We start from the raw sequence: 22,470 nt of genomic DNA, 5'->3' as shown, positions 1-22,470 counted from the left end.
CAAGGATTTGAACCAGAGACCTCAGGGTTCCAAGTTGACGCTTTATCCACTGTGCCACCACAGATCAGGCTACACGTGGCCCCTTTTTGTCTACAGTAGCTAACATTTATTGGCTTCTTGCCACATGTCACCAGAGTGCTAAGTGGGTTTTTTTTTTTTTTTTTTGTATTTTTCTGAAGTTGGAAACGGGGAGAGACAGTCAGACAGACTCCCGCATGCGCCCGACCGGGATCCACCCGGCACACCCACCAGGGGCGATGCTCTGCCCACCAGGGGGCGATGCTCTGCCCCTCTGGGGGGTCGCTCTGCCACGACCAGAGCCACTCTAGCGCCTGGGGCAGAGGCCAAGGAGCCATCTCCAGCGCCCGGGCCATCTTGGCTTCAATGGAGCCTTGGCTGCAGGAGGGGAAGAGAGAGACAGAGAGGAAGGAGAGGGGCAGGGGGGGAGAAGCAAATGGGCGCTTCTCCTATGTGCCCTGGCCGGGAATCGAACCCGGGTCCCCCGCACGCCAGGCTGACGCTCTACCACTGAGCCAACCGGCCAGGGCCAGAGTGCTAAATGTTTTATGCTTTATGTCCTTTTTTGTAAACATACTCATTTATGTGTATACATTTTTCAAAAATCATATAATTTGAACATTCCAGTAACCTGCTTTTTCCTTAAAATATATCACAGTTATTTCTCCTTGCCAAGCAGCATTCTTTAGCAACATGGATTTCTTTTCAGTGTGTATTTTTATTAATTTTTAAAATTGATTTTAGAGAAGAAGAGAGAGAGAGGAAATATTGATTTGTTGTTCCACAATTTATGTATTCATTGGTTGATTTTTGTAATGTGCTCTGACTGGGAATTGAACTTGCAACCTTGGCATATTGGGACAATGATCTGATCAACTGAGTTACCAAACTGAGCTATTAATTATTATTATTATTATTTTTTTATTAAGTGAAAGGCGAGGAGGCAGAGAGACAGATTCCCGCATGCACCTTGCCTGGGACCCACCAGGCAGGCCCCCTACAGGACAATGCTCTGCCCATTTGGGGCTGCTGCTCCATTGCTCAGCAACCGAGCTATTTCAGTGCCTGTGTTGAGGCCATGGAGCCATCCTTAGTGCCTGGGGCCAAATTGCTCAAAAACCATTGGAGCCATGGCTGTGGGAGGGGAGGAAAGAGAGAGAAAAAGAGAGAGTTGGGGGAGGGGAAGGGGTGGAAAAGCAGATGTGCTGCTTCTCCTGTGCGCCCTAATCAGGAATTGAACCCGGGACTTCCACACGCCAGGCCGACGCTCTACTACTGAGCCAACCGGCTAGGGCCCTATTAATTACTTTTAATGCATTAAAGTAACAAATGCACTAGGTTAAATGATGTAAATACTATGCCTGTGATAGAAAGAAGTATACCTTTCCCCTCCTCGGTCCTCAACCTCTCTGTTTCTCTCCCTAGAGACAGTCATTGGTAACTTGTCAGGGCTCTTCTGATAATGTCTCTTGCTACCTGATTTTCTAGACTTCACTGTGTTACTTTGCTTCGATGATATGTGATTTACCTGCTTTGAATATTTCCTGGGCAGTGCACAAACTTTGTGTAAGAGAGCCCCTCTAGTTTTTCCTATGTTGGCCTCAATTGTGAATGTGAGAAGAACTTAGGCTTCTAGGAAACTACATAATTTAGAGGGCATTCCAGGTCGACATTTTATCCATTGCACCACCACTGGTCAGGCACGATTTGTTTTGTTTTATTTTATTTATTTTTTGATTTTGATAGTATGTTTATTTATTTAGTTTTTTCATTTTTCCGAAGCTGGAAACGGGGAGGCAGTCAGACAGACTCCCGCATGCGCCCGACCGAGATCCACCCGGCATGCCCACCAGGGGGCAATGTTCTGCCCCTCTGGGGCGTTGCTCTGTTGCATCCAGAGCCATTCTAGCGCCTGAGGCAGAGGCCACAGAGCCATCCTCAGCGCCCGGGCCATCTTTGCTCTAATGGAGCCTTGGCTGCGGGAGGGGAAGAGAGAGACAGAGAGGAAGGAGAGGGGGAGGGGCGGAGAAGCAGATGGGCGCTTCTCCTGTGTGCCCTGGCCGGGAATTGAACTCGGGACTCCTGCACGCCAGGCCGACGCTCGACCACTGAGCAAACCAGCCAGGGCCGATAGTATGTTTATTAAAGCTGGGGATAGTGAAACAAGGAAGGACTTAAGAAAGAAGAAACAACAGGAGAGCCTGGATGGGGCTGTTTTGGCTGCCTGGAAATGTTACAGGAAAGAAATGAGCCCAGGCAGGGCTGCTTTGGCTCACTGGGAAGTTAGAGAAAAAGAGGATCCTGAAGACAGGTTCAGGACATTAGCCTGGGATGAGATGCCTCTGCCCATTGCTCCTCTGGTTGCAAGTCTCATAGGGACCCTTAGAGTTTAGGAGATGCACACCTGTGCAGTTAGAAGAGGGGAAAGGGCCCTGGCCAGATAGCTCGGTTGGTTAGAGCATCATTCTGAAGTGCAGAAGTTGCCAGTTCAGTCCCTGGTCATGGCACATACAGGAGTCAATGTTCTTTTTATTTCTTTTGTGACAGAGAGAGTCAGAGAGAGGGATAGGCAGACAGGAAGAGAGAGAGATGAGAAGCATCAATTCTTCGTTGCAGCACCTTAGTTGTTCATTGATTGCTTTCTCATATGTGCCTTGACCTGGGGGCTATAGCAGAACAAGTGACTCCCTGCTCAAGCCAGCGACCTTGGGTCCAAGCTCGTGAGCTTTGCTCAAACCAGATGAGCCCGTGCTCAAGCTGGAGACCTCGAGGTCTCGAACCTGGGTCCTCGGCATCCCAGTCCGACGCTCTATCCATGGCGCTACCGCCTGGTCAGGCAGGAGTCAATGTTCTTGTCTCTATCTCTCCCTTCCTTTTTCTCTAAAATCAATAAAATAAACATTTTTCTTTTTTTCTTTTTTTTTTTTTTTTACAGGGACAGAGAGAGAGTCAGAGAGAGGGATAGATAGGGACAGGAATGGAGAGAGATGAGAAGCTCGATCATCAGTTTTTCGTTGTGACACCTTAGTTGTTCACTGATTGCTTTCTCATATATGCCTTGACCGGGGGCCTTCAGCAGACCGAGTAACTCCTTGCTGGAGTCAGCGACCTTGGGTCCAAGCTGGTGAGCTTTTTTGCTCAAGCCAGATGAGCCCGTGCTCAAGCTGGCGACCTCGGGGTCTCGAACCTGGGTCCTTCCGCATCCCAGTCCAACGCTTTATCCACTGCGCCACCGCCTGGTCAGGCAAAATAAACATTTAAGAAAAAAAAAAGAAGAGGATAAGGGGAAGAAAAAGGGGGAAGGAAAAGGCACGGGTGTGCTCTCAGGAGGGAGAGTGCACTGAGTTTATTCTTTATTTTTATTTTATTTATTTTTTTGTGTGTGTGTGGCAGAGACAGAGAGAGTCAGAGAGAGGGACAGACAGACAGGAAGGGAGAGAGATGAGAAACATCAATTCTTTGCTGAGGTTCCTTAGTTGTTCATTGATTGATTTCTCATATGTGCCTTGACCAGGGGGCTACAGCAGACTGAGTGACCCCTTGCTGGAGCCAGCGATCTTGGGCTCAAGCTGGTTAGCCTTGCTCAAACCCGGTGAGCCCCCGCTCAAGCTGGCGACCTCGGAGTCTCGAACCTGGGTCCTCCGTGTCCCAGTCTGATGCTCTATCCATTGCGCCACTGCCTGGTCAGGCCTGAGTTTATTTTTTAAACAGCTTTATTGAGATATAATTCACATGCCATATAATTCACCTATTTAAAGGGTACAGTTCAGTGGCATTTAGTATATTCAGAGTTGTACATCTCTCTCTATGGTCAATCTTAGAACATTTTAATTACCCCCAATAGAAACCTTGTACCCCGCCAACCAGGCAGTGGCCCAGTGGATACAGCATCAGACTGGGATGCGGAGGACCCAGATTTGAAACTCTAAGGTCACCAGCTTGAGCCCAAGATCCCGGTCAAGGCACATATGAGAAAGCAATCAATGAACAACTAAAGTGCCCAACAAAGAATTGATGCTTCTCATCTCTCTCCCTTCCTGCCTGTCCCTATCTGTCCCTCTCTCTGTATCTCTCTGTCTCTGTCACAAAAAAAAAAGAAAAAAGAAACCTGTACCCCTTAACTGTTAACCTTTATACTCCCACACACACTTCTTGTTTTTCCCTTTTAGGCATTATCAAATGTCCATAATTGGACATTTTATATGAATATAGTCATATACTACATGGTGTTTGTGACTAACTTCTTTCATTTAACATGTCTTTTTTCTTCTTTTTAAAATTATTATTGATTTTAAAGAGACAGAGAGAGGAAGGGAGAGAGAGAATGCATGAAAGAAGCATTTATTTTATTGTTCCACTTAGTTGTGTACTCATTGTTCGCTTCCCATATGTGGTTGACCAGAGATCGAACCCACAACCTTGGTGTTTTGAGACGAGCATGTTTTCAAGGTTCATCATGTTGTAGCATGATCAGTGCTTAATTTCTTTTTATTACCGAATAATATTCCATGGTATGGATATACTGCATTTTATTTATTCAGTTATCAGTTGACAGTCATTTGGGTCCTTTCCACGTTTTTGCTATTGTGGATAATACTCCGGCACACATTCATATGCAAGTTTTTGTGTGGACATATATTTTCATTTCCCTTGGGTAGATCTTTTGGGAATGGAATTACTGAGTCATAGGTTTACTCTATGTTTAACATTTTGAGGAACTACCAGATTGCTTTCCATTTAATGGAAAAAAAAATCAAAGTGACTGAACCATTTTATGTTCCCACCAATATTGTATAAGGGTTAGTTTCTCTAAATCTTTACCAATACTTGTTATCAACATTTGTTATTGTCTTTTTTTAAAAATCTAGTGGCATGGGTGTGACGTGGTATCTCCCTGTGGTTTTGATTTGTATTTCCCTGAAGACTAATGATTCAGTTGCATATCTTTCATGTATATTGGCCTTTTGTACATCTTCTTTGTGGAATATGTCTTAACTTTTTAGGCCCTGGAGACCAGAATTGCTCAAAGTCGTAAGAGGCTTTCCATTGTGTTTAAGGATATAATCCAAACTCCTCACCAGGCCTGCCCAATCTGACACAATCTGACCCCAATGATTGTGCCCTCCTCTTCTGCTACATTATGTTGCTCACCCTCTTTCAGCCACACTGGCCTCCTTGGTCCAGACTTAGGGCATTTGCTCTTGCTGTTTCATCTGCCTGAGACATTCTTCCACCTGAGTTCCCCATTGCTGGCTTTCTAGTCTGTGTTAGTTTTCTTTTGCTGCTGTAACAAATTACCATATATTTAATGGCTTAAGAACAGCATAGATGTATTATATGACAATTCTGGAGGTCAAAAAACAAACAAACAAACATTCTGGTGATCAGAAGTTCTAAAGCCAAGGGGTTGGCAGAGCTGCATTCTTTCTGGAGACTCTGGGGAAGAATCTGTTTCCTTGCTTTTAATAGCTTCTAGAGGCTGCCTGCATCCCATGGCTTGTGGCCCCTTCCTTCAAAGCCAACAGTATAGCATTGTCTGAAAAAAAGGAGCCTGGCCAGGCGGTGGCACAGTGGATAGAGTGTCAGACTGGGATGCAGAAGAACCCCAGTTCGAAACTCCAAAGTCGCCAGTTTGAGCGCGGGCTCATCTGGTTTCAGCAAAAGCTCACCAGCTTGGACCCAAGGTTGCTGGCTCGAGCAAGGGGTTATTTGGTCTAACTGAAGGCCCGTGGTCAAGGCACATGTGAGAAAGCAATCAATGAACAACTAAGGTGTCGCAATGAAAAACTGATGATTGATGCTTCTCATCTCTCTCCATTTCTGTCTGTCTATCCCTCTCTCTGACTCTGTCTCTGTTAAAAAAAAAAAAAAAAGGAAAAAGAAAAAAGAGGCCTACCCTGCTTCATTATTTTCTATCCTATAACTATATTTTATTTCCTTTATTCCACTTTGACATTACCTTGTTTCTTTTTTGGTTACATCTCTCTCTTCCCAGAGAATGTAATGAAGATGGGGAGTTGACCCATCCCGTTCACTCCTGTATTCCCAGAGCCTGGGGACAGTACCTGGCCAAGGGCAGATATCAGTGACCACTTAAATGTATGATGAGCTGAAGGACGTATGAACGGTGGAGTGGTGAAGAAGTCAGGGTGTGTCCATTTCTTGCCCTACGGAGATGGCTTTGAACCCCATGGTCACCCAGCTCTCCATTTTGGATCAGTGGTCACTGGGCTGGAAGCTAGCCACCCCCCTGCAGTTGGCTGGTCCTTACCAAGTTACGCCACTCTTTGATTTCCTCTTCAGCAGAACCAGTAATTGCGATTGTCCTTCTAATCCTAAAGGGTCTTGGCTTCTGCAAATCATTTTAGAAAAGATTGTCCTGAGGGTTGTTTGTGGTCCTGGGGGATGGAAGTGGGAAGATTCTTAAAGTGACTCAAAATTGCACGGTCACAAATGTGCACTCTCTTTCATTTTGACAGTTCTTGGCAGATAACAGGGCTGCCTCCTGTTCATTTTCCTGATTGTAGCTCTATCCATTATTGCTCTTAGGGAAAAACAGGCTTCTTATAGCTTCCCCCGTCATCCCAGGTGTATTCTGAGGGACCCAGAGGCAGGGGTTCTTTTGTTGGACCGCTCCCCATCTCGCTTACACATGCAAGTACCAGTCTTCATGCAAAGCCCTGCCTTGTTTTTGCCCAGCTGTGGCTTGAGGCTGTCTCTAAGCCTTTAGTTTCCTCATCTGTAAAATGGGGATGAATTGCTGAGAGGCTTCAGAGACATGATGGTGGGGAAGGTCCTTAGCTCTTTTCCCCTTCTGTTAATCAGACAAGGGGCATTTGACCCTAGGGTGGGTAATTTCAGGAGGCTCTGTGCTTTGAAGAGGGCCAAGCTTTTCTACTACATCAGGTGAACTGCAGGATTCAGGAACTCAGACCTTGAGGGATGGTCTCCATGTAGTGTTAACCAGTGGGGATAAGAGCAGGTTTTTGTAGAGCAGGGGTCCCCAAACTTTTTACACAGGGGGCCAGTTCATTGTCCCTCAGACCGTTGGAGGGCCAGACTATAAAAAAACTATGGGCCCTGGCCGGTTGGCTCAGCGGTAGAGCGTCGGCCTGGCGTGCGGGGGACCCGGGTTCGATTCCCGGCCAGGGCACATAGGAGAAGCACCCATTTGCTTCTCCACCCCCCCCTCCTTCCTCTCTGTCTCTCTCTTCCCCTCCCGCAGCCAAGGCTCCATTGGAGCCAAGATGGCCCGGGCGCTGGGGATGGCTCCTTGGCCTCTGCCCCAGGCGCTGGAGTGGCTCTGGTCACAGCAGAGCGACGCCCCGGAGGGGCAGAGCATCGCCCCTGGTGGGCGTGCCGAGTGGATCCCGGTCGGGCGCATGCGGGAGTCTGTCTGACTGTCTCTCCCCATTTCCAGCTTCAGAAAAATACAAAAAACAAACAAACAAACAAAAAACTATGAACAAATCCCTAAGCACACTGCACATATCTTATTTTAAAGTAAAAAACCAAAACAGGAACAAATACAATATTTAAAATAAAGAACAGGTAAATTTAAATCAACAAACTGACCAGTATTTCAATGGGAACTATGGGCCTGCTTTTGGCTAATGAGATGGTCAGTGTCTGGTTCCATATTTGTCAATGCTAGCCGTAACAAGTGATATGATGTGCTTCCGGAGCCCTGATGCATGCGTCCCGCATCGCTGTGCTTTGTGGCGCCACCACATACAGCACACAGGATGCATCCTGTGCTCTCTCACTGACCACCAATGAAAGAGGTGCCCCTTCCGGAAGTGCGGTGGGGGCTGGATAAATGTCCTCAGGGGGCCGCATGTGGCCCGTGGGCCGTAGTTTGGGGACCCCTGTTGTAGAGTATAGATCAGGAGTCGGGAACCTATGGCTTGTGAACCAGATGTGGCTCTTTTGATGGCTGCATCTGGCTCGCAGACAAATCTTTAATAAAAAAATAATAATGTAAAAAATATAAAACATTCTCATGTATTACAATCCATTCATTTATACCCGCCCATGTTCATGGTTGCGGGTGGCTGGAGCCAATCACAGCTGTCCTCCGGGGCAACAACAAATTTTTATTGGATAATGCGTAATGTACACGGGTCATTGTATGGCTTTCATGGAATTATATTTTAAAATATGTGGCATTCATGGCTCTCTCAGCCAAAAAGTTTCCTCATCCCTGGTATAGATGGTTTAACAATTACAGCTAACTTTTTTTTTTTTTTTTTTTTTACAGAGAGAGAGAGTCAAAGAGAGGGATAGATAAGGACAAACAGACAGGAACGGAGGAGAGAGATGAGAAGTATCAATCATTAGTTTTTCATGGCGACACCTTAGTTGTTCATTGATTGCTTTCTCATATGTGCCTTGACCAGGGGGCTACAGCAGACTTAGTAACCCCTTCTTTGCTCGAGCCAGCGACCTTGGGTCCAAGCTGGTGAGCTTTGCTCAAACCAGATGAGACCGCGCTCAAGCTGGCAACCTCAGGGTCTCGAACTGGGGTCCTCCGCATCCCAGTCTGACGCTCTATCCACTGCACCACTGCCTGGTCAGGCTACAGCTAACATTTTTTTTTAAAAAGATTTTTTTAATTTATTATAGAGAAGGGGGGGGGAGGAGCAGGAAGGATCAACTCCCATATGTGCCTTGACCCTGCAAGCCCAGGGCTTTGAAGCAGCAACCTCAGTGTTCAGGTTGATGCTTTATCCACTGCACCACCACAGGCCAGGCACAGTTAACATTTTATTTTATTTATATTTTTCTGAAATGTAAAGTGGTGAGGCAGAGAGACAACTCTTGCATGTGCTCAACCAGGATCCAACTGGCAAGCCCACTAGGGGGCGATGCTCTGCCCATCCAGGCATCGCTCTGTTGCAGCCGGAGTCATTCTAGTCCCTGAGGTGAAGGCCATGGAGCCATCCTCAGCACCTGCGCCAACTTTGCTCCAATGGAGCCTTAGCTGTGGGAGGAGAAGAGAGAGACAGAGAGGAAGGAGAGGGGGAGGGGTGGAGAAGCAGATGGGCACTTCTCCTGTGTGCCCTGGCTGGAAATCGAACCTGGGACTTCTACACACTGGGCTGATGCTCTACCACTGAGCCATCTGGCCAGCGCCACAGCTAACATTTCTATCTCTTAATATATGCCAACCACTATTGCAAATGCTTCTTACATATAATTAATCTAGTCCTCTTAGCAGTCTCTGAGGCTGGTGCTGTTCTTATTTGTAGATGAGGAAACTGAGGCACCAGGAGAGGTGAAATGCCTTCCCCAGGCACACAGCAAGTCAGTGGTAGAGATAAGATTTGAAATGAGGCTTCTGAGACGGAAGTCTAGGCCTGGACCATCACTATCCTGCTGACCTAAACATGTAATTTTTTAAAGATGTTATTTTTATTGATTTTTGTTGTTGTATTTTTCTGAAGTAAGAAGCGGGGAGGCAGACAGACAGACTTCCTGTATGTGCCTGACGGGGATCCACCCAGCATGCCCACTAGGGGGCGATGCTTTGCCCATCTGGGCCGTTGCTCCATTTCAACCAGAGCCATTCTAGCGCCTGAGGCAGAGGCCATGGAGCCATCCTCAGCGCCCGGGTCAACTTTGCTCCAGTAGAGCCATGAGTGTGGGAAGTGGAGAGAGAGACAGGGAGGAAGGAGAGTGGGAAGGGTGGAGAAGCAGATGGGCACTTCTCCTGTGTGCCCTGACTGGGAATCGAACTTGGGACTTCCACACACCAGGCCTACGCTCTACCACAGAGCCTACCAGCCAGGGCCTTTTTATTGATCTTTTTAGAGAGAGTAGAGAGACAGAAAGCAGCAGGGAGGAAGAGCAGGAAACAACAATTCATAGTAGTTGCTTTCCATATGTGCCTTGACCAGGCAAGCCCCGGGCTTCAAACCGGCATCCTCAGCATTGTGGGTCAATGCTTTATCCACTGTGTCACCACACAGGTCAGGCATAAACACATATCTGGAAGATTAGAAGCAAAAGCATAAGCAGTGCTTACAAGACCTTTCAAGTGGGATGTCATGGGGAATTTGATTTTCTCCCTTTTTCCAAATGTTCTGTTACCTGTGTGTGTGGAGAAAAGAAGTATGGATGTAACAGGACCCTCGGCAGTGACTCACCCCCCCCCCCCCCGCCCCGCAGGATCCCTATCTGGTTTGGACCCTGTTTTAAAGGTGTGATTAGATGCTGTTAGGTCAGTACCTTAAGATATATCCCTTTCTCAGGGAGCTAAGATGTCCAATCTACATTTAGTTTCCATTTCTCCTACATTATCTGTCAGGACATGCCATCCACGGAAGCTAAAGGTCATTTCTCACACCCATGGAGCTCCAGGGGCAGCCCGTGTGCTGCTGGTTTATCATGCTATGCTGCCTCCAAGGGTGGCAGTTGTGAGCAGTAGTTTCCTCTGTTCTTTTTTTCTCTGCAGCTGGAAGCAGCCCCGGACCCTGCTGACATCACTTCCCACTGTCCTGGAACCCAGCCTGGGATTTCCAGTGACTAAAGTTGTAACTCAAGGAATTTTCCATTCTAACAGGGCGCCTTCCTAGAGTCTTTCTGTCTGCAGGAAGCTGGCTTTCTCAACCTCCCCCATTCCTTCAGAGGGGAGGGGATTGTGCAATATGGTTATGTCCCTCCTGGCTCTGAAGTCTAACATGGTATCTGTGGCTCGTAGGATCAATCCAAACTCCTAGCCCAGGGTTTGAGGCTCTTAGTTATGTTTTCCTGGGCTTCATTTTATCTCCCTTTCTTCACTCAGTTCATTTATGTTTGTATATTAATTTATTTATTTTTAAAGATTTTATTTACTGATTTTAGAGAGGGGAGAGCAAAAGAAAGAAAGATGCGTGGTGGACGGGCGGGGGTGGGAGCAGGAAGCATCAAGTTGTAGTTGCTTCTCATGTGTGCCTTGACTGGACAAGCCTGGGATTTCAAACTGGTGACCTCAGCATCCCAGGTCAACACTGTACCCACTGTGCCACCACAGGTCAGGCATGTTTCTATTTTCAAACAGCAAAGCTCCATGGGCTTCCGGTTTACTCACCACAGGCTCTCTAGAGCTCATCACAGGCCTGAAGCACAGTAATGCTCAATCGTATTTTGTTGAATGAATGAATGACTTGATGTGTTTCTTTTTTAAAAAAATTCTTTAAAATTTTATTTATTGATTTGAGAGGAGAGAGCGAGAAACATTGATTTGTAGTTCCACTTATTATATATTCATTGGTTAATTTTTGTATACGCCATGACCAGACATTGAACCCGCAACCTTGGCATACTGGGACAATGCTCTGGCCAACGAGCTCCCTGCCCTAGGCCTGAATGACTTCGATGTTCACATAGATTCTTGCCCTGTGATCTCTGAAACCCTAGAACTGAAGCATGATTATTTTATTCCTAGTTAAATAAAATGCCTTTCTCACTTCACCATACTCAGTGAAATACTTTGTGACCATTCATAAAGCTATTTGTAAAGAACTTGTAACAACTGGGAAAATGCTTATGGTATAAAGTTAATAAATGAGAGCAGGTTGCAAAATCTTTTTTTTTTTTTAAGTGAGAGGAGGAGAGCTAGTGAGATAGACGCCCACATGTGCCCTGACTGGGATCTACCCAGCAACACTGCCATCTGAGGCTGATGCTTGAATCATCTATCTACCCTCAGCGCCCGAGGTGGACACTCAGACCAACTGAGCTATCCTCAGCACTTGGGGCTGAGGCTCGAACCAATCCAGCCACCGGCTGTGCGGGGCGAAAGAGGGAGAGAAGAGGGAGATAAAGGTAGATAGAGGGGAAGAGAAGCAGATGATCACTTTGCATATGTGCCCTGACCAGGGATCAATCCTGGGACATCCATATGCCAGCCGACACTACATACTGAACCAACTGGCCAGGGTGCAAAATCTTATAGTCTAGTGACAACTGCATCCAGAACCACACCTACATCTGTGTGTGTGTGTGTGTGTGTGTGTGTGTGTGTGTGTGTGTGTAGGGGGGTGTTAAGAATTGAAAGTACTCTAATACGATGCTATGTAACTTGTTTTATTAGTTTTTCCCCTTACATTTCCCAAGTTTTCTTTAGTGAACAATCATTAATTTTAAAATAAAAAATGAGGCCCTGGCTGGTTGGCTCAGTGTTAGAGCGTTGACCCGGCTTGTGGAAGTCCTGGGTTCGGTTCCCGGTCAGGGCACACAGCAAAAGCACCCATCTACTTCTCCACCCTTCCCCTTCTCCTTTCTCTCTCTCTCTTCCCCTCCTGCAGCCAAGACTCCATTGGAGCAAAGTTGGCCCGGGTGCTGAGGATGGCTCCATGGCCTCTGCCTCAGGCACTAGAATGGCTCTGGTTGCAGTGGAGCAATGCCCCAGATGGGCAGAGCATCGCCCTTTAGTGGGCATGCCAGATGGATCCCTGTCAGGTGCATGCGGGAGCCTGTCTCTCTGCCTCCCTGCTTCTCACTTTAGAAAAATACCCCCCCAAATAAATAAATAAAAGAAAGAATGCATTGTTTTTAGTATTGCCAGTGGTAGCCCCCTGCTGCAGAATTGGCAAAGTGCTTTTAGATTCACAGGCTCTCTTGATCCTTATAACTGTTCTGTGAAGATGGTGGGCAATGGTGGGTTTGGCTCATTCATTCATTCAAGTTTCCTGTAACAGGGATGGGACTTAGAGGTGAGGAGGATGAGATGCCCAGGGTAAAATTTAAGGAGGCATAAGGAGGCACCTACTCTTCAGGCGTTGCAAGTGTTATTGGCGATATTGGCAGCAAAATGGTACCCGTTGTTACTGGTGAGGTTGCGCCTTAGTTCTTGAGTTCAGCAAAGAAAGAATTCAGAGTCAGGAACTCAAAGTATAAGAGAAAGGTTATTTAGAAAGTTCAGAGATAGTAGAAATGAGCCAGCAGGGCTGCGTAGGCTTAGGAAACAAGTTACAAATGCAGAAGAAGGGCTCTTGGAGTTGAGGAGAGAGGCAAAGTAACGGGCCTGGGGGGAAGAGGAGGTAGAAAGGAAAGGTGTGGGTGTGTCCCAGAGAGTGAGAGAGAGAACACATGCTGAGTCCTTGGGCTTAAAGATTTTAAAGGCTGAGAGTTTAGGGGAGACTCTCAATAGAATTATGCTGATGTGCCAAAAAGAGATTTATCTTCCTGACTTCATCTGTGTTTGAGTGGGGTTGACACAAATGTCACTAATTGGGTTTTTGCTACCTATCTCCCTGAGGAGGGTGTTTTAAGATATTTACCCTCCAGTTGAGGAGAAGTATAAGTCATTTTTTTCTTTTCTTTTCTCTCTCTCTTTTTTTTTTTTTTTTGACAGAGTCAGAGAGAGGGACAGATAGGGACAGACGGGAAGGAGAGAGATGAGAAGCATCAGTTCTTTGCTGCAGCATCTTAGTTGATCATTGATTGTGTCCTCATATGTGTCTTGATGGTAGGGGGGCTACAGTAGCGTGAGTGACCCCTAGCTCAAGCCAACGACCCGCGCTCAAGCTGGTGAGCCTGCGCTCAAGCCAGTGACCTCAGGGTTACAAACCTAGATCCTCCGTGTCCCAGTACGACGCTCTACCCACTGCGCCACTGCCTGGTCTCAGGCTGAACCATTTCTTAAGTGTCCTTGGTTAGTGAAGTTAGGATTTTGTGATTTACTGGATGGCTGTGAACTGCTTGGCCCTTGAACTGTCTGTCTCAGTTTCTCTATTCCACTTGTCCTGGCCTAATAGCCAGTCTCACAAGTGTATGTTCAGCACTGACAATGAGCCTCTCCTTAAAATTTTCCCCCTGGGCACCTCCCCTTCTTCGTCCTTGTCCTGGCCTTGCCTGCACTCTGTGTCAGGCACTGTTCTTTGTTCTGGGGATCTAATAGTGAACAGAACACATAAAACTATACAGGGCTTTTATTCTGGAAGGGGAGGCAGGCAGAGTTAGCCCACTATTACAGTTATGGAAACAGGCTCCACAGGGGAAGTGATTTGCCCAGAGCAAATCAGCAGCTAAAGCTTAAGGTCCCTGACCCACTCTATTGTAGGAATCAAAGGAGGACAAAAATGCCCAACTTGATGAAGGAAGTAGGATTTATTTAGCCTGTGGAGCAGTGTGACCCCAAAAGAGGCAACCAAACACATGTTCCACAAAGTTAGATTTCTTACATCTTATATACTTTTTACAGAACACAGGTTCACATACAAGGGGCTCGTGATCCCTTTGTCTAGTAGAGGTACACACATCAATCACACGACTCTAGAAAGGGAGGAGGTTTAGGTGAGGTCAGAGAATAAGCGTTGGAATTTGTAAATTAATGTCTTTTGGCGGGGGTGGGGCAGGCAGACAGACTCCTGCATGCGCCCGACTGGGATTCACCCCAGCATGCCCACCAGGGGGCAATGCTCTGCCCATCTGGGCTGTTGCTCCATTGCAACCGGACCCATTCTAGCGCCTGAGGCAGAGGCCATGGAGCCATCCTCAGCACCCGGGCCAGCTTTGCTCCAAGGGAGCCTCGGCTGTGGGAGCGGAAGAGAGAGACAGAGCAGAAGGTGAGGGGGAGGGGTGGAGAAGCAAATGGGTGCTTCTTCTGTGTGCCCTGGCCGGGAATTGAACCCGGGACTTCCACACGCCAGGCCAATGCTCTACCGCTGAGCCAACCAGCCAGGGCCAAATTAAGGTCTTAAAAACTTTTAAGAAAGGAAAGAGGAAGGGGTTTTCAGATAAGTTCTATCTTCCTTTCTCTGTACAGCAAGTGACCCTAAACACCCTTTTCAGAGAACTATAGAAAGTAGTTAATCCATAATTGGTTGACTCAGCTACCCCCCTGGCTCCTTTCCCTTTATTCTTGCTTCTTCCTCCTCGGGGATCTGACTTCTCCTTCCTTAACTCATCCAGTGGTCTTTCTAAAGTCTTGTGTGGCAGCCATGTTGATACTTAGGTTCAAGGGTTAATGTGCTGGTCCCTGTGGGTATTAAATAGAATCAGCATTAAACTTGATCTGCCTGTGTGTTCCTAGCTCATCCAGGTAGGGTGGATGGGGAAAATGTTATGAACAAAGCCCATAACATGCTGACCGTCTCAGGGAGGGGCTGCTTTTCTAACTCTGAGCAGATCCTCTCACTCGCCTTCCAGCCTCCTATGTGATCACAGACCTGACCCAGCTGCGGAAGATCAAGTCGATGGAGCGAGTGCAGGGTGTGAGCATCACCCGGGAGCTGCTGTGGTGGTGGGGGATGCGGCAGGCCACTGTCCAGCAGCTGCTGGACCTCCTGTGCCACCTGGAGCTCTACCGTGCCGCCCAGATCATCCTGAACTGTGAGTAACAAAGATGGCCCTATGTGGCCAGCCCTGAGTGTGTTTCAGCAGGCACTGTGTACTCTCTGTTCTTAAAACCTTTTTCTTTAATCTTAAAATTTGATGAAATAGTTTACCATCCAACTAAGAAATTAGTCACAGATGTTACCTCTGGTCATGGTGAAGCTGGAGGCCACACCCAAGTCGCTTGGATTTGTAGCCCTCACTCTTAGCTTTTCTCATGGGAACCACAGAATGAAGTGTTTGGGCTTCCAGGAAACACTGACATTTTATCTGTTAGCCTGTCTTCAGGTAGAACTTTACTCAGATCCCTGCTTTCCTGTTTGCAGCTGCCTCAATCCTCTCAGCTCTGAGTCTACCTTTGTTTCCCCACCCTCACTCTCTTCCTCTTAGCCTTGCTGATTAAAATTGCCCCAGGAAGCCTGACCAGGCGGTGGCGCAGTGGATAGAGTGTCGGACTGGGATGCAGAGGACCCAGGTTCGAGACCCCCGAGGTTGCCAGCTTGAGCGCGGGCTCATCTGGTTTGAGCAAAATTCCACCAGCTTGAGCCCAAGATCGCTGGTTCCAGCAAGGGGTTGCTCGGTCTGCTGTAGCCCCATGGTCAAGGCACATATGAGAAAGCAATCAATGAACAACTAAGGTGTTGCAACACGCAATGAAAAACTAATGATTGATGCTTCTCATCTCTCCGTTCCTGTCTGTCTGTCCCTCTCTCTGACTCACTCTCTGTCTCTGTAAAAAATTTAAAAAAATTTTAAAAAATTAAAAAAAAAATTGCCCCAGAAAGAGGAAGGGAGATTAAAGCCTGCTTTTACATCCACAAATCTTCTGGTGGTTATTCTGTTTTGAGAGTCAGGTTGTGTATTTACTATTGCTTTGAGTCCACAGGTAACACTTCTTTCTGTATCTTTTTTTTTTCTGGAGGAAAAATGTGCTATAAATTTCTGTTATTTTTTGGAGGCGAATATAAAAGGTGTGTGTAAAGCATTTTAAATTTCTGTATTCCAGCTGGTCTAAGGTTTAATTGTAGCATTAATTAAACCTTACTTTGCTTGTACTTGTTGAAGATTGTTTGTGACCTTGCTCAGCTGCATGGGGTAGTTTGAGAACCTGATTTCTACCCATCAGTTAAAGGGGGGTTTAAATAGATTTGAATAAAACAGTGCTTGATAACCACACATACACAAAGTCCTAGAAGTAAAGTGGCTTCCTCAGAGGCTTATGGTCTCCAGGTAGTATTATTACCTGTATTTAACTGAGGCCTTCTGAAGGGTTAGGCCTGAACCAAAAGGTGATGTGTGGGAGTCATGGGGGACCAGGGAGGCATCTATCTAGTCTTTTTGAAATCGTGTACAGTGGGTGGCTGCTGGTCTGACTGTGCAAAGCTGGGTATGTGGGCCTCTGTTCCTTGGTATATGTATTTTTAAATTTTACTTAATTAATTTTAGAGAGAGAGAAAGGGGGAGAGAGGAGAGAGAGAGCCAGGAGCATAAATCTGTTCCTGTGTGTGCTCTGACTGGGGATTGAATCGGCAACCTCTGTGCTTTGGGATGACGCTCCAACCAACCAAACCATCTGGCCATCCAGCCAGGGTCCTTGATATTTTCTGGGTCTTTATTGCCAAGACCATTGTTATTCAATTTGTCAAACTTTTTAATTTTTATTTTTATTCATTGATTTTAGCAAGAGAGGAAGGGAGGGGGAGAGAGAGAGAGAGGAACATTGATCTGTTCCTATGTATGCCCTGACCAGGGCTGGAACTGATAACCTCTGTGCTTCGGGATGATGCTGTAACCAACTGAGCTATCTGGCCAGGGCTAATTTGTCAAACTAAATGTCAAACATTAAGTGTTGGCGCAGCGTGTGGAAGTCCCGGGTTTGATTCCCGGCCAGGGCACACAGGAGAAGCACCCATCTGCTTCTCCACCCTTCTCCCTCCTCCTTCCTCTCTATCTCTCTCTTCCCCTCTCGCAGCCAAGGCTCCATTGGAGCAAAGTTGGCCCGGACACTGAGGATGGCTCCATAGCCTCCATCTCAGGTGGTAGAATGGCTCCGATTGCAATGGAGCAATACCCCAGAGGGGCCGAGCCTTGCCCCCTGGTGGGCATGCCAAGTAGATCCTGGTCAAGTGGGAGTCTGTCTGTCTGACTCCTCCCAACCCCCCAACTTCTCACTTTGGAAAAATACAAAAAAAGAAAAAAATGTCATAACATTTAGTATAAATTACTACAGAAGGCTTATTACCCAGCTACCCATTCTATCCTCCAGCACTGGCAAAGTGTCAAACCTCTGTCCCCTTTTTTTTTGTGACAGGGACAGACAGGAAGGAAGAGGTGAGAAGCATCAATTCTTTGTTGCAGTACCTGGTTGTTCATTGACTGCTTTCTCATATGTGCTTTGACCGGGGGGCTACAGCAGAGCGAGTGATTCCTTACTCAAGCTGGCAACCCTGTACTTAAGCTGGTGAGCCCGCGCTCAAGCGGTGACCTCAGAGTTTCAAACCTGGGTCCTCTGCGTCCCAGTCCGACACTTTACCCGCTGTGCCACCGCCTGGTCTGGCAGCATCAACCCCTTTTTACTCTTTTAGCCATTTCTTGGTAGTGTCCTGTATTAGCATTCCAGGTCCACTGCTGTTACTAAGGTCAGACTACAGTGGAAAGTATCCAACAGTTTATTTCTCTCTCCTGTGACAGTCCAAGCTGTCCAGGGCTGATAGGGCAAGCTCCATGGTATGGAGGACCAGGTTCTGTTTCATTGCCTTGCCATCTTGGACACCTGGCTGCCAACTCGTACCTGAAATGGCAACCCTGTGCCCACACATGGATATTCAAGCAGCCAGCAAGAAGGGCGCACCCGAAAAGCTGCACACCTAACTTCCTTCACAAGCCATTGGCCAGGACCTAGTCACATCATCACTCCTATTTGGAAGGGAGGCTGGGCAGTGTATGTAATCTTTAGCTGGGAGGTTATGTGTACAACTAAACCTTCTATCATTCTAGAAGAGGAGTGAATAAATATTGGAGGGACAGCAGCCTGCCACCCAAATGTCCACGTACACTTGTCTTTTCACACAGAAAACAGCTCACCCTTTCTCCCAGGGAAACAGGCCTAGGGTCCTCATCAGCTCCTTCCTTTAGCTCAGGGACTGGGATCTGAGGGTGATGAGTAGTTTTCTCTGTCAGTGGTGCCATTAGTACAGGAAATCATAGTCAAAACTCTCATTTGAGATGACAAACATGCTGTAGTACCTGTTAGAGTAACTGACAAATTGGCTGACAACAATTGTAAAAGGTTCCTTCTGCTAGGAGTTAAGTCCTTGGCTTGGTCCATTTAGCAGCCCCTTGTCTCCATGAACCAGTAATTCTCAAAGCGTGTTTCCCAGATTTTTGTTTATCACCTGAGAACTTGTTAGAAATGCAAATTCCTAGAGCATTTGAGATCTTGCTCCCCAGCAAGAGTTTTGCTCAAATAAACTCTTATAAAAATTCAAAAAAAGAAAAAAAAAGAAATGCAAATTTCTGGGCCTTACCTCATCTGCTGATTCAGAAACTTCAGGAGTGGGGCCTGATTCTGATGCAGATGATGGTTTAAGAACCACAGCTTTGCCTGACCAGGTGGTGGCGCAGTGGATAGAGCGTCGGACTGGGATGCAGAAGGACTCAGGTTCGAGACCCTGAGGTCGCCAGCTTGAGCGCAGGCTCATCTGGCTTGAGCAAAAGAGCTCACCAGCTTGGACCCAAGGTCGCTGGCTCCAGCAGGGGGTTACTCGGTCTGCTGAAGGCCCGCAGTCAAGGCACATGTGAGAAAGCAATCAATGAATAACTAAGAAATCGCAATGCGCAACGAGAAACTGATGATTGATGCTTTTCATCTCTCTCCGTTCCTGTCTGTCTGTCCCTGTCTATCTCTGCCTCTGTAAAAAAAAAAAAAAAAAAAAGAACCACAGCTTTAACACCTGGTGTTCTAACTTCTGGCTGTGTCTTAGGGGGTTGGGGGAGGATGTAGGCCTTGGGAGGAGCTCCACTGTTCATTATTCTCTGTGGCCTCATCTGAAGTAGGAAGTGGAGAGAGTCAGCCCTTAAGGAGGGCTACACAGCTTTCACAGTTTACTGTCTGTGGGTGTGGGTTTGGGAGCCTGAGGGGAGCTACATGTAGGAGCCAAATAATTACAAGCTTTTCTTGCACCAGGCCTGTGGTTTCTTTGGCAGTGCAGCCCTCTTAAACCAGAAGCTTCTGGTCTTTTGCCTTCTAATCAGTTCTTATTCAGCCTAGACATATCTTAGCCCTTAACCCTGGAGCATTTGATCTTTCATTTAGTGGCCTGTGCACTGGTCCTGCCTGCCTCTTCTCCTAATTTAATGTACGTACCTGGAGCAGTAACTTGGATGGGCAGGAAGCACTCTTAGTTTGACATTGCCTCTGGGCTCTCTGTGTCTGTCAGAGAACCCCTTCAGGGGTTCATTGGTGGAACTGAGAAAGGTGATTGGTGGTTAGAAAGGTTAGGGCCATCATCTTATCTCCTGCTGAGGCTGTCTCTTCAGAGCCCCTGAAATGGGGGTTTTTGGTCAACCTGGATTGTCAACTACAGGCTGAGTCTTCCTTTTAAACTGTGCTCATACATGGTCTCATGCCACTAGAGTTCATCTCTTTTTGTTGGAGTTTCCTGAAAAAGAAGCCACATACAGCAACATTCAGAACATTTTCAACTTCTCCCCTTAGTTACAGGTGCCCTCAGCACACTGCCTTCTGAGTGTCACAGTTGGGAATGTTTAAACAACTGCTTTGCTTTGCTTTAAGAAGAGTAACCAGCCTTCCAGCCTGCAGTGTTTGGATCCTTGCTGCTTGGAGCTTCACTCCTGGGTACTGAATTCTATATTAGTTATTACATTGGTTTGGCTATGATAAGAAAAGCCAAATACAGGAGCTTAAACTAAAACAGGGTTTCTTTCAATTAGTTGCACGTGTGTTGGCAATCCAAGGTTGATATGGTAGATTCACAGTGTCAGGGATTCAGGCTTTTTTTCTATTATTTTCTATTATTTTATGTGGCTTACATATTGTAGTTTGAGATACTTGCTTCTTCTTCTACTGCCATTTCCTCATTCCAGACAACAGAAAGTGGAAGGCACTTTCCTTTCCTTTGAAGAATATAATTTGGAAGATACACTAATCATTTCACTAGATTCTATTGGTTAGAACTTAATCACATGATCATAAGTTAGCTGCAAAGGAGTTCAGGAAGTATAGTTTTTAGTCAGGCAGCCATATGTCTAGCTGAAACTTCCTGAATGTAGGAAGACATGGGGAATAAGTGTTCTTTACCACATTAGTACTATCTCTAAATACTGTGCTTCTATTGGTTTTTTTTCTCATTTATTAATTTTTATTAATGCAGTTTATTTAGCATTAAATAAAAATGTTATTGTTCACTTTGTATGAGGCACTGTATAGGTATTTTCTTGCTTTTTATTGAATTTATCGGGGTGACACTAGTTAAAAAATTCTACAAGTTTTAAGTACATAATTCTGAACAAATCAACTGTATACTGTATGTGTGTTTACCTCCTTTTTCATATTTTTCTTTTTTTTAAAATATTTTATTTATTAAGTTTTAGAGAGAGGGGAGAGAGAGAGAGAGAAGGGGAGGAGCAGGAAACATCAACTTCCATATGTGCCTTGACCAGGCAAGCCCAAGGTTTCGAACCGGCAACCTCAGTGTTCCAGGTCGACGCTTTATCCTACTGCGTCACCACAGGTCAGGCCTTTTTCATATTTTTCAATTTAAATATTATTCACTGCCTGACCAGGTGGTTGCACAGTGGATAAAGTATCAACCTAGGATGCTGAGGACCCAAGTTTGAAACACTGAGGTTGCCTGTTTAAGCATGGGCTCATCTGGCTTGAGCATAGCCTCACCAGCTTGAATGTGGGATCGCCAGCTTGAGCATGGGAGTCATTGATGTGACCGCATGGTCAATGGCTTGAGCCCAAAGGTCACTTTGATTTGTTTTTGTTATTTTTTTGGATTTTTTTTTTTTTTTTTTTACAGGGACCGAGAGAGAGTCAGAGAGAGGGATATACAGGGACAGACAGACAGGAATGGAGAGAGATGAGAAGCATCAATCATCAGTTTTTTGTTGCGAGACCTTAGTTGTTCATTGATTGCTTTCTCATATGTGCCTTGACCGCGGGCCTTCAGCAGACTGAGTAACCCCTTGCTCAAGCCAGCGACCTTGAGTCCAAGCTGGTGGGCTTTTGCTCAAACCAGATGAGCCTGCGCTCAAGCTGGCGACCTTGGGGTCTCGAACCTGGGTCCTCTGCATCCCAGTCCAATGCTCTATCCACTGTGCCACTGGCTGGTCAGGCTTTTTTGGATTTTATTTATTGATTTTTGGGGTTTTTTTTGTTTTGTTTTGTTTTGTTTGTATTTTTCTGAAGCTGGAAACGGGGAGGCAGTCAGACAGACTCCCGCATGCGCCCTACCGGGATCCACCCGGCACGCCCACCAGGGGTCGATGCTCTGCCCATCTGGGGCGTTGCTCTGTTGTGACCAGAGCCACTCTAGCGCCTGGGGCAGAGGCAAAGGAGCCATCCCCATCCCCAGTGCCAGGGCCATCTTTTTGCTGCAATGGAGCCTCGGCTGTGGGAGGGGAAGAGAGAGACAGAGAGGAAGGAGAGGGGGAGGGGTGGAGAAGCAGATGGGCGCTTCTCCTGTGTGCCCTGGCCGGGAATCGAACCGGGGACTTCTGCACGCCAGGCCGACACTCTACCGCTTAGCCAACCGGCCAGGGCTATTTATTGATTTTTGGAGAAAGAAAGAGGGAGAGGGAGAAATAAGAGGGAGAAGCAGGAAGCATCTACTCATAGTAGTTGCTTCCTGTATATGCCTTGACTGGGCTAACCCAGGGATTCGAACTGGAGACCTCAGCATTCCAGGTCGACACTTTATCCACTGTGCCACCACAGGCCCAGCCAAAGGTCACTTTGAATCCCAAGGTCACTGGCTTGAGCAAGGGTCACTGGCTCTGCTGGAGCCCCCTGGTCAAGGCACATATGAAAAGAAATCAATGAACAACTAAAAGTGCTGCAACTACAAGTTGATGCTTCTCATCTCTCTCTATTTCTCCCTCCAT

At 46.7% G+C, this 22,470-nt stretch overlaps 1 protein-coding gene across 2 annotated transcripts in view; it reads left to right on the top strand.

The window, feature by feature from the left end:
• Positions 1–22,470, top strand: part of IRAK2 (interleukin 1 receptor associated kinase 2) — an 89,556-nt gene that overhangs the window by 4,633 nt on the left and 62,453 nt on the right. Inside the window, exon 2 of one of the 2 annotated variants that reach the window (XM_066246051.1) lies at positions 15,154–15,336. The exons of the other annotated variant lie outside the window; for it this stretch is intronic. Coding sequence (XP_066102148.1) covers positions 15,154–15,336 — 183 coding nt within the window. The remainder of the gene's footprint in view (positions 1–15,153; positions 15,337–22,470) is intronic. 2 annotated transcript variants of the gene reach the window in all.

Source organism: Saccopteryx bilineata, chromosome 10 (genome assembly GCF_036850765.1).
Source record: "Saccopteryx bilineata isolate mSacBil1 chromosome 10, mSacBil1_pri_phased_curated, whole genome shotgun sequence".
NCBI classification, from domain to species: domain Eukaryota; kingdom Metazoa; phylum Chordata; class Mammalia; order Chiroptera; family Emballonuridae; genus Saccopteryx; species Saccopteryx bilineata.
This window is presented reverse-complemented; position numbering and strand designations above follow the sequence as displayed.